The 16,862-nt window shown below is 42.9% G+C and overlaps 1 protein-coding gene across 1 annotated transcript in view; it reads right to left on the reverse strand.

Moving 5' to 3' along the window:
- The window catches only part of NT5DC3 (5'-nucleotidase domain containing 3), a 64,087-nt gene that overhangs the window by 24,192 nt on the left and 23,033 nt on the right, over nucleotides 1–16,862 (reverse strand). Inside the window, exons 2-4 of the mRNA XM_003269938.4 lie at nucleotides 13,031–13,215; nucleotides 4,951–5,025; nucleotides 4,410–4,465 (exon numbers count right to left, since the gene is read on the reverse strand). Of these exons, the coding sequence (XP_003269986.1) occupies nucleotides 4,410–4,465; nucleotides 4,951–5,025; nucleotides 13,031–13,215 (316 nt within the window). The remainder of the gene's footprint in view (nucleotides 1–4,409; nucleotides 4,466–4,950; nucleotides 5,026–13,030; nucleotides 13,216–16,862) is intronic.

Below are 16,862 nucleotides of genomic sequence, written 5' to 3' on the forward strand. Positions count from 1 at the left end.
GCTGCCCCTTAGGCAGGCACTGGAATCATGCCTGCTTTACAGGAGGAAACCAAGGCTTTCAGAGGGTCCAGAGATTGCTCAAGACCACACACGCATGAGCCATGCAGCTGGGGTTCGCACCCAGGAAGTGTGAGTGACTCGAGTCCACACACTCCCTCCAGAGTCCAGCTCACCTCAACACCCTTCTCAGCAGCGATGCAACAGTGAACTTCCTACAGCCTCATTCTGAATGCTCCTTCCCCCGGAATGCCTCAGTGGCTCTTTCTACTGTCCATACTCGTTGACACAATGGACAGTGTATATACAAGAAACAAGGCAATTCTTCTCCTGTGAACCCCAGGAGAAGAGTGGGGAGAAAGAGCATTTCAGGCTGAGAGGGTGAGCAGAGGACTCACCACAAGTTGGCCATGGTGGGTGGGTAGGATTTCAAGAAGGAGAGAGGAAGGAAAACTGCATCCTGGCAGAACACCAGCAGGAGCAAGTGCCAGGTGGCAAGAAAGAAGATGTCAAGGGAAAAGAATCCCTGTGCTGTCTTCGCCTGCCCAGCAACCTGTCTCTCTTCATCATAACGGTTCAGGACCAAACACATGACTCAAGTCATTCTGATGAGATTCAGTCCTGAGACTCCAGTGGAATGTGGAGAAACAAAGCTCCTCTGTTCCCCTTGACCTGGAGCTGGGGGGGTGTGGGCTTGGTAGTGCCAGGGGTCACCCAGGAGGGCCTTGCCTGAGAGTGAGCCAAGCCAGAGAGGAAGGCCAAGAGAGGGAAAGAGTTCTGACAATAGCAATTTGGCCCCTGGAGCCAGCCACACCTGCAAACTCACTCTGTCTGTGGACTGTACAATTAGTTTCTGAGCCAGTTTGAGTTTCAGTCACTTTCAACCAAGAGTCTTGACCAATCTAGTAAGTCAAGGAGCTGTGTATGGAAGAAGAGGAAGCAAAGGGTTTAAAGCAGGTTGATAAAAATCTCAAACCTAAGCCTAAGCATATGGCTTAGCCTTTATTCTGTAGAGAGCAGGGAGCCATCCAGGGATTCAGAGGAGGGGATTATTGGGAGTAATGATTTAGGGAATCAGTCTGGCAAGAATGTCCAGGACGGAGTGCACTGCAGCAAACCCCAAGAACCCAGGAGAGAAGGGGTGTCTAAGGAGGGGGCCGACAGCAGAAACAGAGATGGAGAGACAGAATAGAGAGACCTGGTGAGGATTCTCATAAACATGCATAACCTTGCCTTCTTCATTCTCTCCCCCACCCTCACCACTGCAATAATAATTCTGGGAAAACATTAGGAGCTGTGAGTAGGGGGACAAACAAATGTTCATTTAAGAGGTTTAGAGAAAGAAAAACTAAAAATTGGAATATGTTAAATGTAGCAACAACTTTAAAATATAAGTTAAAAGTAAGTCTGTTGGGAATGGTACAATCTGGAGGTCAACTGAGCCATTTCAAAAGCCTTAAAATGAAGGAACAACGTTCACCTGGCAATTTCACTTACAAAGATTTTTCCTAAGAAAATGAGACATGTGCACAAAAATGTATTAATTATATTTAATATACATGTTACTTACAAAATACATGAAAAGTTTTTTGTTTTACTTTAACTTTTAGGTTCAGGGGTACATGTGCAGGTTTGTTTTATAGGTAAATTCATGTCATGGGGGTTTGTTGTAGATATTTCATTACCCAGGTACTAAGCCCTAGTACCCTACCCATTAGTTATTTTTCCTGATCCTCTCCCTTCTCCCACCCTCCACCCTCCAGTAGACCCCAGAGTCTTTTGTTAACCTCTATGTGTCCATGAGTTCTCATCATTTAGCTCCCACTTGTGAGAACATGCAGTAGTTGGCTTCCTGTTCCTGCGTTAGTTTGCTAAGGATAATGGCCTCCAGCTCCATCCACGTTCCCGCAAAAGATGTGATCTTGCTGGAAAGATTATTTGTAATTGTCCATACTAAAATAGATTCATTACCCACCCCTCCCCAAAAAAAAAAATGTGTTGAGGGACTCCAACTATCCTGTATACCTTAAGAAAGGCCACACAGCATGGTGGCCAAGTGCACGAGCCTGGGTCTGAATTCTAGCCCAGGCAATTATTTGCTGTGTGACCTTGGGCAAGTTACTTAACACCTCTGGCACTAATAATAGTACCTACTTCATATAGTTATTTTGAAGATTGAATGAGTTAACTCAGACAAAACCCTTATAACAGTGCCTGTCCCATAGCAAGACTCAGTATTTGCTAGTCGCTATTAGTAATATTATTACCATCATCACCACCACCAAATCTCCGTCCTGAAACACCATTAAAGTGACAGTAAAAACAGTCAAAGGAAATGAGAGCAAAGACGTCAACAGACAAGACATTTCTACAAGACACTGGAAGACAAACACTGGATGCAAAGAAGGTATCTGACTTAACACTGATAACAGGGGCCTGCAAGGGTACACCCACGACAAGTACTGATTCCCCACCACAAGCTGCAGAAAGGCTCAGCACAAGAAGGCACCAGGAGGCTACTGGAGGATATACTCAAGCAAAATGAGGGAGTAAAGCCAGAGAGAGGATGAGAAGGGAACTTGAAACAGGGAAAGTGGCAAAGGGAAGTCCCAAGACAAGCAACCAAACCAGATCAGACCAGGAGGGGAGAGTCAATTTTTTTTAAAAAAGTGACAGATTATTGAAAACATTTGAATCATTGGAAAATAAATACATGCCTAACATTTGTAATGGACCATTTGGTAGAAATCAGAGATACCTACACAGAAAACTAGGTAAACAAAAACTGAGATTATTGTTAAAATCTAAGAAAAACAAAATATTGTACAAGAAAGAAAATAATCGCACTGCACTACCTGGCTTAAGAGTGAACCAGCTGGGTGTGGTGGCTCATGCCTATAATCCCAGCACTTTGGGAGGCTGAGGCGGGCAGATCACCTGAAATCAGGAGTTCAAGACCAGCCTGGCCAACATGGTGAAACCCTGTCTCTACTAAAAATACAAAACTAGCTGGGAGTGGTGGCACATGCCTGTAATCCTAGCTCTTTGGGAGGCTAAGGCAGGAGAATCACTTGAACCTGGGAGGCAGAGGTTGCAGTGAGCCGATATCTCACCACTGCACTCCAGCCTGGGCAACAAGAGGGAGACTCCGTCTCAATTTAAAAAAAAAAAAAAGTGAACCAGACAGGACCTTCTGAGTCATAATGTAAACAGTGACCAGTACAACCACCAAAAATTGAGATCTGAATGAGATGAGAGGAATGAGACTGGAGAAGTGGGAGGAGGTGCCAGAAAGCTAAGTCCTTATCTACCACAGCAGGGACAATGTCCAGAATTAATAAATTAGGAAACAGAAGAATGAGCACATTACTTAAAAAATCTAAAGATTTTAAAGGTTTTAGGGGCAGAGGGGAGCACAGAAGATTGCTGCTGACCCCTGTGACATCTTTAATCCTGTTTGTGTGACTCTATCCATGTTTCACTTTGATTGTAAAAATAAACAAGCATTAATTTTAACAGTTTGTGAAAGAAGAATGTAAGCTAAGATATACATACTTTTAAGTATAAGCTGTGCACTTAAATACAAATCACACTCCTAAATCCCCTCCCAAATTGGAGAATAAAAAAAGGCCAAATCCTCCATTTTAAAAGTTACAAAGACGGCCGGGCATGGTGGCTCATGCCTGTAATCCCAGCACTTTGGAAGGCTGAGGCAGGCAGATCACTTGGGGTCAGGAGTTCGAGACCAGCCTGGCTAATATGGTGAAACCCTGTCTCTACTAAAAATATAAAAATTAGCCAGGCATGGTGGCATGTGCCTATAGTCCCAGCTAATCAGGAGGCTGAGGCAGGAGAATCACTTGAACCTGGGAGGCAGAGGCTGCAATGAGCCTAGATTGTGCCATTGCACTCCAGCCTGGGCATCACAGCAAGACTCCATCTCAAAAAAAAAAAAAAAAAAAAAGTCTCAATATCCAAACCACCCAAATACCATGGTGGGAAGGAGAACCCTATTCCCTCACTCCCATATCCCTCCTGCTCCAAGTCTCCTCATCAGGACCCTCCCTCAGCTTGCCAGCCAGCATCTCCGGAAAACCAGTCCTCCCTCCAGTCCTCCAGACTGCTCCCTACCTCTGAGCACATTTCTATCATCACCTCTGTCACTCTGAACTGCAGTCAAGTTTACTTACATGACTTCCCACCCACACTCTGAGCTCCTTGAGGACATCAGTGCACACCAAGCCCTTAGCACCTGGCATGGTAGCAGGCCTCAACAAATGCTCCTTAAGTGAGTGAATGAATGAATCATATTCACACTGCAGCCCTCTTCATCATTAAACAGTCAGAGGGTCCTGAAACCCAAAGCACCTGGTTACTTCACATAAATTACATGTATCTCCTCTTACTCTTACCTGTAGACAGTTCCCAGCTGGATATAATGAAAAGCATCGATCTTCATTAATACTGCCTTTAAAAACATAAACATATGCACATGTAAATAATGTGTAACTATTTGCATATTACGTGAGCCACCCCAGGTGTCATCATAAATCCTAACAACATTAGGCTGCCCTAACAAGGAAGCACACTGTATGTTCCTGAAAGGGTTGCTTGTTAATTAATGTGCTGTACAGCTCTTTAAAGAAATGGCCTATCTGCAAAAGACAGGGGAAAAAAATAGATATGGCAACTGGTTCCTCCTCAAAACACCAAAATGACAACTAGAAATAAACAGTACCTCCCAAATAGCTAAATGCATGTATGCTTTTCTAATACATAGTCTCTTCCAGAAGACTCTATCCAAAGATACGTGAATAAATTTGGTTCTGCAGTCCCAAATAACACAATTTAAAACTAATTTGCCCGTTCAGTAGCGAAAAGTACTAAGAGTACATTTCATTTCCAAACATCATTAAACCACAGAAAAACAGGAGACAGGAGAAGTAAACCTACCCGCTGTACATCATAATGAAGTCCACGAATTGCAAAATTTGGGTCGTACTCATACTTCCTGATTTCTGCTGGATACTAAGAAAGAAGAAAGGAACTGGTTTTAGCCAACAATGTGCTAAGTGCAGGATCCTATCCAGATCTGGCCCTTGTACAAAGGCTGAGGTAGTTGATACACCAGTGGCAAGTTGGGGTCAGAAGGGGCAGACCACAGCTTGTCCCTCCGCTTCCAGTCCAAGCGCCTCCCAGCAAGCACCCTGGCCAGAGCCTTCCATCCTGCCCTGCGCCCTGTCCATCTGCCCAAGCACAGGTTGGGCCTCATTCCCTCCCCTGCCAACTTCTCTCAACTCTCTCCTCTCTTTCCCTCCCCTACCTGTGTCCCTAGACTCCCAGATCCCTAAGACCCCAGGAACACATCAGCTTCAATCTCCACCCATCACTCCCTCCTTTTATCTTCAAGGCTGCTGCAGAGAGTCTGGAATGTTCCCCCTAATACTGGAAGCACAGCTTTACTCAAACTTACTGTCAACCATCCATTCAACTCATATGTGAGCACCTTGATGTGGCAGGCCCCTGGATGGCCCCATTACCAGGTTTCACGGAGAGCCTTAAGGTGAAAACTTCTCAGAGTGGGGCCTCTCCATAGAGCTTTCATTGCTTTTCTCATCTGCTGGCCACTGCCCACCCTCCAGCTGGGCAACCCTGTGGCCGTCAGACACAGCATTCCCCACACTAGGCCTAAGGAGGCCCTTTCCTTGGCACATGGATTATGGTTACTATCTGGCACCCTGTCTCAGAAGAGTTATGAAGGCAGCGGATATGGTTTGGCTCTATGTCCCCAGCCAAGTCTCATCTTGAATTGCAGTTCCCATAATTCCCACATGTTGTGGGAGGAACCTGGTGGGAGATAATTGAATGATGGGGGCGGTTTCCCACATACTCACAAGATCTCATGGTTTTATAAGGGGAAACCTGTTCACTTGGTTCGCATTCTCTCTCGCCAGCTGCCAATGTAAGATGTGCCTTTCGCCTTCTGTCATGATTGTGAGACCTCCCCAGCTACATGGAACTGTGAGTCCATTAAACCTCTTTTTCTGTATAAATTACCCGGCCTTGGGTATGTCTTTATCAGCAGCTTGAAAACGAACTAATACAGCAGCCCAGCTCCCCTGGTATTTCCTATTATCAAGCCATTCTTCACACTATGCAAAATTGCTGGCTCCTCCTTATCTACTGCACCAAGTCCTTACTTCTCTCCCTAAATCTCAGAATTAGGACATCAGCTACCCTGTGGATGGCACTGATTTGTGGGCACCATTTCTGCTGCTACTACATGGCAGGCCCTACCATCCCTATTTTATTCAGAGGGACATCAGATGTTCTGAATGAAACAAGCTAGGGTATGGTGGGCAGAGAATCAGGCTGGGGCCTTTTCCCCTGCTCTCCCCACTGCCCCTCTGCCCTAGGAGCACAGACCTGCAGGACAGAACGTCTATTCCTGAGTCTAGAGAGGCGACATCACTAGGACCTTCCAACTGTGATGCAAGTTACTTAAGTTAAAACCCAGACAACTATTAAGATGCCCAGGAAACCTCCTTCCATGGCTGAGCTGCTAATATTTCATGGCCAGGGTTCCATTTGTACAAAAACATTTCCTGGGACCAGCAGGCTGACCTGCATGTGGCAATTTTTCAAGTCAAGCTGCACAAAGCACTAACTCAAATGTCACATTTGGGATCATTTATCCACCACCTGCCATGTGTGCCAAGAAATCACCAAACTGACATTTCCATTCATGGGCGTTTCCAAGAATTGAGAACCCTGTGTATGGTCCTGCATTTTTGCAGACATACTTGACAAGCTGACACAGAACCCAACGCCTAGCACCCTGGATCTGCTTACTGAAGGGGGGCCAAGGGACTTCAGCAGCTCTGCAATCTCTTGTTAAACTCGTGACTGATGGATGAATAAGAGGGCAGACAGGAAAGAAATATTAATATGTCACTGAGAGAGGTGCCTTCACTGAGCATTTGCTATGTGCCACATACTAGACACTTTCTGTGACTTTCTTTATCCCTCGCTACACCAGCATGAAGGAAGCAGGGCATCTCAAGCCTATTTTACTATTGAATAATCTGAAGATCAAGGGCAAGGAATTTGCCCAAGGTCACACAGCTAGATAGTTGTCGAGCCAGTATTTGAACCCAGGTCTGTGTCACACCCAAGTCCACCCCTAACCACCACATAATCAATGCTGAACCAACTCTGAGCCACCATATACTGGACACTCATCGCCTCCCTGTGACAGCAGCACCTGCCACCTCAGAGGGGCTCAACAAGTTTGCTGAAAGCATTTGCAGTTACGAGTGGAGCACCAACTATTTTAGTTGATTGCTGGCACTTCAATAAGAGAGTGTTTACTGCTGAAAAGTCTGGCGGTTCTTTCTTTGAATGAGGCTTATCGGGGCTCCCCAGCAGGACATGCCCTCCACACACTCACATTCCCCTTGTCTCTCACTCTCAATGTTATTCTTGGGGAGCCACTCCTGAGAAATACACAATGTTTATTTGGTCCAAAGATCATAGTGAGTGACTATATGAGTCCGTTCTCACACTGCTAATAAAGACATACCTGAGACTGGGTAATTTATAAAGGAAAGAGGTTTAATGGACTCATAGTTCCACATGGCTGGGGAGACCTCACAATCATGGAGGAAAGTCACATCTTACATGGCAGCAGGCAAGAGAGCTTGTGCAGGAGAACTCGCCTTTATAACACCATTAGATTTCTTGAGACTTATTCACTATTGTGAGAACAGCACAGGAAAAACCCACCCCCATGATTCAATTACCTCCCACCAGGTCCCTCCTATGACACGTGGGGATTATGGGAGCTACAATTCAAGGTGAGATTTGGGTGGGGACACAGCCAAACCATATCAATGACCTTGAAAACTGACAGATGCGGCTGGAAAAGCCCCAACAGGACAATGTCATAATGAAGAATACAAGTTCCTGGGCTGACAGACCAGGCGTCAAATCCTGGTCCTGCCATGTGCTAGCTGGGTGACCCTGGACAAGGTCGTCTGTCCCTCTGAGCCTTGGTTTTCTCATCTACAAAGTAAAAATAACAAGAATCCTATCCTTTGGGAAGTGTAAAGGATTCAGCCCAAAAATGAGTGTGGCAAGTCAGGGCAGTGCCTGGCACATGGCAAGTGCTCAATAAAATTGAGTGGCTTCGCTGGATTGGGAACTGGCAGCCTGGGATTTTAGGTCCACCCTACTAGCCCCTGCTAATCTCCTGTATGACTTTAGGTAAGTCTTCTCCAAGGCCTCTTCTAGTCAAACCATTTGACTAGGATGATTTCTATGCTCTACTCCTGCCCCTAAATTGTAATCTCCCCATATAACCAGCCTAGTCAAAAACATCCTCGTGATTGGCCCATTTCCAACACATACACACATAGCATCAGTAGAACATCTGTTAACAGTGACATCCAGCCCAGGAACCAGAGCCACTCACAGCGGCCAGTTGGTTACAGTCCTCTCCAACGGTCTCAGCTAGATTTTCAGGACTTTTCATAATTTAGAAACTTTTCACCATCCAAGGGGGAAAAATAAAAAGACTCACCCAAGGTGAGGTATTATGGAGATAACTGGTATCCCTAAAAGCAGTAAGAAATATAAAAGATAAAAGCTCTTGACTTGGGGTTTTTATTAAAATTCTAATTTAGGCCCAGTCTGGTTTCCTTTAGTAGCTTGACTTTGTTCTAATCCCAGTTAAAATCTGGGCAAACTCCTGTGTGCTGATAAAGAGCAAAGTGTCCCCCTGAAAATGCTACAGAAACGTCCCTACAGCTTCAAGCAAAGTTAATATTAAAATACAGCAGAGAACCCAGGACTTCTCCATGTGTGCCTAATTCCTACAGTCCTGGGTAATTACAGCTCTCAGATACAGCTAGTAACCTCTACCTTACAACACTGCTGTGGGTTCCTGAGGTCCAGAGGCCTATAAACATACCTGTTTTCCAGAGGTCTCAGTTTAATATTTAAAGTAGCCTAAATTACGAGCCTAATTAGAGGCAACGCAGAAGGGCACAAAAACTAAGCTCTCTGAAATCCACACAAAACACGACACTAGAGTAAAATGACCTCATCAGGACGCTGGCCCACATGAAGCGCAACTCTCTCACTTACCTGCGGAACTCATGGATGCAGACGTCAAGTGTTTACTGAGTACCTACTTAACCCCAGGGCCTGGGAATACAGCAGCAAACAACACTGACAAAGATGTCTGCCCCTGCAAAGTTCCCATTCTACTTGGGGAGGCAGACCATACACAAATACACACGCAGAATATAACACCTCGGAGTGTATGTTCTATAAGAAAATGCAATACAAGCATTCACAGATCTGCAGAGTGGAAAAAAAGGCAAGCCAGGAGCAAGCCTCATCTGGTGGAAGAAAGAGTGCTCCAAGGCAGAAGTAGGAAAGGGTTTAGAGGTTCAAGGAGAAGGAAGCGAGGAGGGGAGGAGGGGAGGAGGGAAGGCGGCTGGGGAGGCCCTCATATGATGGGATGAAAACCACACTTCACCGCTGTGGTCTTCCTCCCCCAAACCCATCACCCAGGCTAATCATAAGGAAAACGCACACAGCACCTAATTGGCACGCTTCAAAACTGTCATGGTCATTTAAAAAAGCAAGGGAAGTCAGAGAAGCTGTCAAAGCCAAGAGGAGCCTGAGAGACATGACAACTAACTGCAATGTGGTATCCTGCAGGGGATCTTGGAGCAGGAAATGGACATTCAGTAAAAACTAAAAATATCTGAAGGAAGTATGGACTTTAGTGAATAATAATGTATCAAGATTGGTTCTTTAGTTGTAACAAATGTACGTTACTCAAGTGTTAACATTGGAGGAAAGTGGGCATTGGGTGTATACATACAGGAACTCAGTATTTGCAACCTTTCCGTAAGCCTAAAACTATACTAAAAGTTTATTTAAAGGAAAAAGAGAGCATAGCATTTGCTGAGAGAGCAGACATGGACACGGAGTGTGAGGGGTCACAGCCGATGCTTTGGCTATGAACAATCAGGTGATCAACGGTGCCAACTAATGAGAAGAAATGCTGACTAAGGTGTGAAGCTGGGAGATGAAATCAAGAGCTCTTCTACCCCTCCCTTTCTATTCCTTGGTGGACAAATAAAATCAAAATATAGACAGTTATTACTCGATTTTTTAAAAAATTTCCATTTTTGTAAAAATTTCTTATTTTTTAAAAAGGGTAATTATGAAGGAGCTGGAACCTTTTATGTTTGCTTTTTGGAAAGATGCTAAATTGCAAATATACTGTTCTATGACCATGCGTCTCAAAAGCAAATGTCTTTCCATCTCTACAACTACACAAAGTGCATTGGTCTTGGCTGCAAAAATGGCCCTGAACTCAGTACATCTTTGAAGAATTATTTTGTCTAATCAGAAGAAGAGAAAAATTTGTGTAAGCATAATTGACTCTACTAATATGCCTGATATAATTAGTATAACTTCTTTTAGTTTTATCAAAGCAACAAACAGACATAATGAGAATAAAATTTCCATGATCTTAAATCTAGAGGCTTTTCAAATAATAGTGATTGCAGCTTTTATTTTATCCATCTATTTCATCTCTCTTCCCCTCAAATTTCATAAATTTTTTATGTTCATAAATTTTTTATTTTCATGAATATTTTATTTGCATCTGAACCAAAAAAACTGTAGGATGGAAAGGTGTTAGTAACCCCGTAAGAGAGGCAACATGGAGTCGAGGAAAGAATAGAGTCCTTTGGAAACAGACAGACCTGAGTTCAAATCCTGGTCTGTCTCCTACTGGCCTGTGGCCTTGATCTAGTAGCTTAATTTTTTGAACCTCAGTTTCCTCAGCTGTAAACAGAGACAACATGTGTGTGCAGGGTTGTTGTGCAGATTAGAAATAATAGTATTAGTATTAATAAATAGCTAATATTTATTGAGTGTTTTCTATGTGCCATCTACTTTACATTTATTAATTCATTTACCACAGTGACTGTGAGGAAAGCACTGTTACTATGCCCATTTTACAGGGGAGAAAACTGAGGTCCAGAGAAATTGAGTGAGTCAATCAAGATTATGCAGGAAGCAAGTGACAAAGGCAGAATTTGAACCCCAGCAGTGAGGCCTTAGAACCTGTGCTTTCAGCACCTAGTGGACAATCAATGAACACTGCCACTGGGATCATGGCTTGCTTTTTATAAATGACATCAAAGTCACAGAAAACACTGCAGCTGACATGGGACTGAAATGCCAGCACCAATGCAACACCCCTTTGGATCCACCTTTTAGGGGGTGGTGAACAGATGGCATGGGGTGGCAGGCAGGAACCAAGGTCAGAACCACCTCGTTCTTAATTGGCTTTCATCTCATGATCCAGGCAAAGGACCGCAGTTTAGATGGAACAGAGTAGTCCCTTGAACAAATGAGACCTGCCACCGGATGCCAAGTGACAAGGTGGTTTTACATCTAATAAAGTGGCCATAGCTAAAGAAAGCAGGCTGCTGGCTTAGTGGCAGAGGGAAGCTTCTTTTCGGCAAATGCCACGACTGCATTTTGGATATGGACAAAATGAGTTGCTTAAATCCACTGATAACCAAAAGCTGAGGGGGATCAGAAAATATGCTGAATCAAATGGTTAGGATCCAAAACTAAGGAGAACTTTGGCTGCATTAATAAAAGTATGGCATCCAGAATCAGGGAGGTGATGGTCTCCTTCTATTCCACTCTAGCCGGACCCCACCTGGGGTAACATCTTCAAGGCCTCACATTTGAGAGAAACAAACCAGAGTGCACACAAAGGAGGATGACTAGGACGATGAAAAGAAAAGAGGACAAATGAGAACGGTTAAAAGAGCTAAGAACGATCAACTTGGGAAAAGTCTTAGAGGGCGTAATGGCTGGTCTATACAACACTAGCCCATTATATGTCTGGTAATCGAATGGTTAAATATAAAATAGTAGTTTGCATAATTTGGGTTTAGAAGTTACTCATACCCACCCTCCGCCCTCCTTTGCTGCCAACTCCTTCAAGATTTGGCTGAAATATCACCTTCTTCTTTGCTTCCCCAATTCCCTAAGGCAGAGAAAGTTGTTCTAACCATCACAGTCAGACACATTCAATATCTAAGGAGACCTCCACTAGGAGGCTGCATAACTGATCTGCCCATGTGACCGAGGACCCCACTGGGCTGTTGGTTCTCCACAGGCAATGCCTGTCTCCTACTCATCTTTATCTTCCCAGCTTGTACTGCAGGGCGTGGCACAAGGTGGCTTAAGAAACATGTGAAGCAATATATCAAGGAAGAAAAGAGGTCAATGGTGAGAGCTGTATGAAGGCAGAATTATTCAACCCATGGAAGAACTTCCCAAAAATCAGAACCACCTCCTATGGCAACGTGCACCTGTCTGAGACGGAGAGCTGAGCTGTACTTCCCGGGAGGGGTCTCAAAGGGTACGGGCCCACAAGACTTCTGAGGACACTTCTTATCCTGCTTCCTGAAATGTGTACTCAAATCAGACTACAGAAAAAAATGATAGGGTTGCATATTTTCTTTTTTTCCTTCCTCATTAAAAACTCTCAACAATACTACGTATCAGAAGAAAGACATTCAAATATGCTGTACTCTTAGCAATTCAAATCGGTGTTGAAGGTAAAACATCTCCTATCATTTGAGGAATTCCTCCTAACCAGAATTCAACAGGCAGGCTGCCAATTCATCAAGCTCCAGGAGACACTGTGTCATTCTATGAAAGACGAGAGTGTAAATATCTACAGCCAAATCTCCACTAATGCGCATCTTGGGAAGTCTTTTGCCAAAACACATCTAAAGATTTTTTTAAAAAAAAACTATCATCTTCCAGATAAGAGTTATTTGGAAGGGAACAAAATCTACTTATTCATTCATCAACAATTTATTAAATGGCTTCTCTGTGGCAGACTTGGGGTCACGTCAGCTCAAGACTGTTCTAAGGGGAAAAGGGGAGGGAGAAGCCTGAAATGTCCCTGTGATCTTACCCGGTGTTCATTGATGAGAAGGTCCCGTGCAGCATTAAATATCAGCGTGTGGAGGTGCTTTGAATAAAACACCAAGGTGTAATCATAATCAAAGCCATAGATTTCAATGTCCGACAGGCTCATTTCATTGTTTGAGAAAATGGCATCTGGATTCAACAAGTTGCTCATAATGGAAGGAACCAATTCTGGAAATAGAGAAAAAAATACATTATACTACATAATAAATAAGGGCTAGTATGATTTCTAAAGAAAAAAAATGAGTAAACTAGACTACAAAAGAGATTTGCTTCACCTTGAAAACATGCTGGTGAAGGAAGCCAGCCACAAAAGACCACATGTTGCATGATCCTATTCATATGAAATGTCCAGAAATGACAAATCCATAGGCACAGAAAGGAGATTCATGGTTGCCTAGGACCGCTCACTGCTAATGGCACAGAATTTCTTTTTGTGGTGATGAAAATGTTCTAAAATTGATGGTGGTGATGGTTTTGGGGGATTGAGATGAGGTCTCGCTCTGTTAACTAGACTGGAGTGCAGTGGCATAATCACAGCTCACTGCAGCCTCAATCTCTAGGGTTCAAGCAATCCTCCCAATTCAGCTTCCTGAGTTGCTGGGACTACAGGCACACACCATCACACCCTACTAATTTTTGTACTTTTTGTAGAGACAGGGTCTCCCTGTGTTGCCAAGGCTGGTCTCAAACTCCTCGGCTCAAGCAACCCACCCACCTCAACCTCCCAAAGTACTGGGATTACAGGCGTGCACCTCTGTACCTGGCCAATGGTGATGGTTGAACACCTCTTGTGAACGTACTAAAAACCACTGAATGGGAGACTTTAAAAGGGTGAATTGTACGGTATATAAATTATTCCTCAATAAAAGAACATTTGCTACCGAAAAAGAACATTTGCTCCAACATCACAAAAAGGATTTGTTTAAAAAAATACATGTTGCAGATTTTAGAAAGTAAAAGTAGAGTTAACAAAATCTAAATATCATACATCATCTCACCACCCAGAAAAAAACTACTGACATTTTATGTATTTGCTGCCAACATTTTTCTATGTGTACATTTCACATAGCTAACCTCACACTATATATACAGGTTTGCATTGAGCTTACTAAATTTAATATTCAATCATGATCCTATATTCTTTGAGAATAAACTATTGCGTGAGACTTTGATATATATTGGTGTGCCATAATCAACCAACTACAGGTTGAGCATCCCTTATCCAAAACGTTTGGGAACAAAACCATTTTGGATATAGGATTTTTTCATATTTTGGAATATCTGCATTATACCTACCGATCGTGGCTCCCTAATCAAAAAGTCTGAAATTCAAAATGCTCCAATGAGCGACTGGAGCATCATGTCAGCATGCAAAAGTTTGAGATTTTGGAGCATTGTGGATTTTAGATTTTCAGATCAGGGATGTTCAACTTGTACTCTATGTTACATATTTAAGTTTTTCCTATTTAATAAAAATAACACTGCAATGAGCACCTTCATGTGTTAATCTTCGCCTTTCAGACGATTTCCTTCAGATGGGTTTGTAGACGTGTGACTACCTTCTACCATCAGAGTCTACTGGATGTTAGGTTTGGGTTTCTTTTTTGAGCAGTTCTAACTATTTGTAAGGACTGCTACTTCATGATTTCTATTTTTTTCTTGGAAGCCTTTCAAAAATTCATTCCACTTTACAACTTCCATGAGTCTACTGGACCCTTTTAAAAAATCTAAGATGCAATAGGGCATGCTGGTGATCTTATTTTTCCAATATGCTGAAATACTTATTAGAATTATTTCATCATTACCTCTCAATTATTGCCACCTATGATTTTTTAAAAGACTAAATTAAGAAAGCAGGAGAATAAGAAATCATTTAAGATAGTGCAGTAGTGAAATAAGTCATCACTATGACATCATCCTTCAGTTCTCACGGCACTGCGCAAAGAACTGCTTTCAAGAAGGTATAAAAGAAGTCTGAAGATACCATCTTAACAGTCTTTTCTTTTTTCTTTTTTTTTTTTTGCTTTCATGGAACACTGTTGAGAAATCAGTTTTTCATTTTCCATCCATAACAGCAAAAAGAAAAAAAAAAAGAAAGCCAACAGGGCAAGACATCTCACAGTTATCAGATGTGCCAGGAGGTGAATGCAGAGAGAGACAGCAGTTTTCTAGGCCTAATGATGATGGAGAAACTGAACATAAGGGTGACGTCTCAGATGACGAGGCCTTCAGGACCATATCCTAGATGAAATTCAGAATCAAAGACTGAGCAATATATTTCAAAAGACAAAAAAAAGTGATATTCTCACCAGATTAATCATTTAACAGGACGAACACAATCATCCAATTTTTTATGACAAAAACACAGACTATCCTACTTTGCTAAAATTATATATGACAGTTTTTTTTCACCTTTTATGATGTTTATGCACCAAAATTTTCTTGAAATAGCTCACAGGCAGACAAATGCTGAAGGCAGGTGACTTTTTGGAGATAGGTACATGTACATAAAACCTGAACAATCCATATTTTACTATTTCTCACATTACTAAGGACAACCACCTGACTCTATTATAACAGCTAATATTTATTAAGCACTTACCATGTACCATATTTATTAAGCACTTACCATGTAAAGTCAAGAAGACTTTACATTCCTTCATTTAATCCTTCCCACAACCTTAGGAAGCAAATACTACTTTATCCCCATTTCACAAACGAAGACACTAGAGACGCATGGCAATTACTTAATTTGCTAAGGATAAACCAGCACCAAATGGCAGGGCTGGGATTTGAACCTGGGAAGTTTGGCTCCAGAATCTATGTTCTTAACTCCCTTTCAGGTGCATTTTTTCCTAAAATAAAATAAAGTCTATCATTTCTGAGCTTCCCCTTTCCTTTCTGCTCACTTCTTTCTGACAATGAATGGCACATAGTACACTCATTCACTCTAAAGAGCCACCTGAAATGTTCAAGAAGCATTCCTCTTGCATAGTAACAGCTCCAGTCAGGGCACTGAGGCCCCAGTCAGGGACCAATCCAGCCACAGTGAGGTATTCTGAGCATTTCACAAGACTCCTTAACAGCTTTGAGATCTGAATCCCTTTCAAAACCTAACAGAAGCTATGGAATCTTCTCCATGCATGTGCAGATTTTGCAGAAAATTTCACGGGATTCATCCCCTAAAGTCTATTCATGGCTCCCAATTAAGTTCCCACATTGCACCCAGTTTACTAAAACCAAGACTTTATATCCCTACACAGAATTTCCAGGTCATTATGAAGGCACATGTATGAACCAATAAATTAATTTCACTCACACTGACAATCTAGATGTGACTGAGCCTACTGAAAACCCAAATAGTCAATTCACTAACAATTCCATTTCTTTATTCGTTTTTCTTTCATCACAATCAACGAGACAACAACCATGGCTTTTTTTTTTTTTTTAAGATGAAGTCTCACTCTGTCACCCAGGCTGGAGTGCAGTGGTACAATGTCGGCTCACTGCAACCTCCACCTCCCAAGTTCAAGCAATTCTCCTGCCTCTGCCTCCCAAGTAGCTGAGATTACAGGTGTGCACCACCACACCTGGCTAATTTTTGTATTTTTAGTAGAGACAGGGTTTCACCATGTTGGCCAGGCTAGTCTCAAACTCCTGACCTCAGGTGATCCGCCTGCCTCTACCTCTCAAAGTGTTGCAGTTACAGGCGTGAGCCACCGTGCCCAGCCACGACAACCATGGCTTTCCTTTTTCTTTTGCCAATAAGACATATCTGTTACAGACATTTAAGAAGCTTAGAGGCAGGTAGTTCA

The sequence above is a fragment of the Nomascus leucogenys genome, chromosome 10 (genome assembly GCF_006542625.1).
Source record: "Nomascus leucogenys isolate Asia chromosome 10, Asia_NLE_v1, whole genome shotgun sequence".
NCBI lineage: Eukaryota > Metazoa > Chordata > Mammalia > Primates > Hylobatidae > Nomascus > Nomascus leucogenys.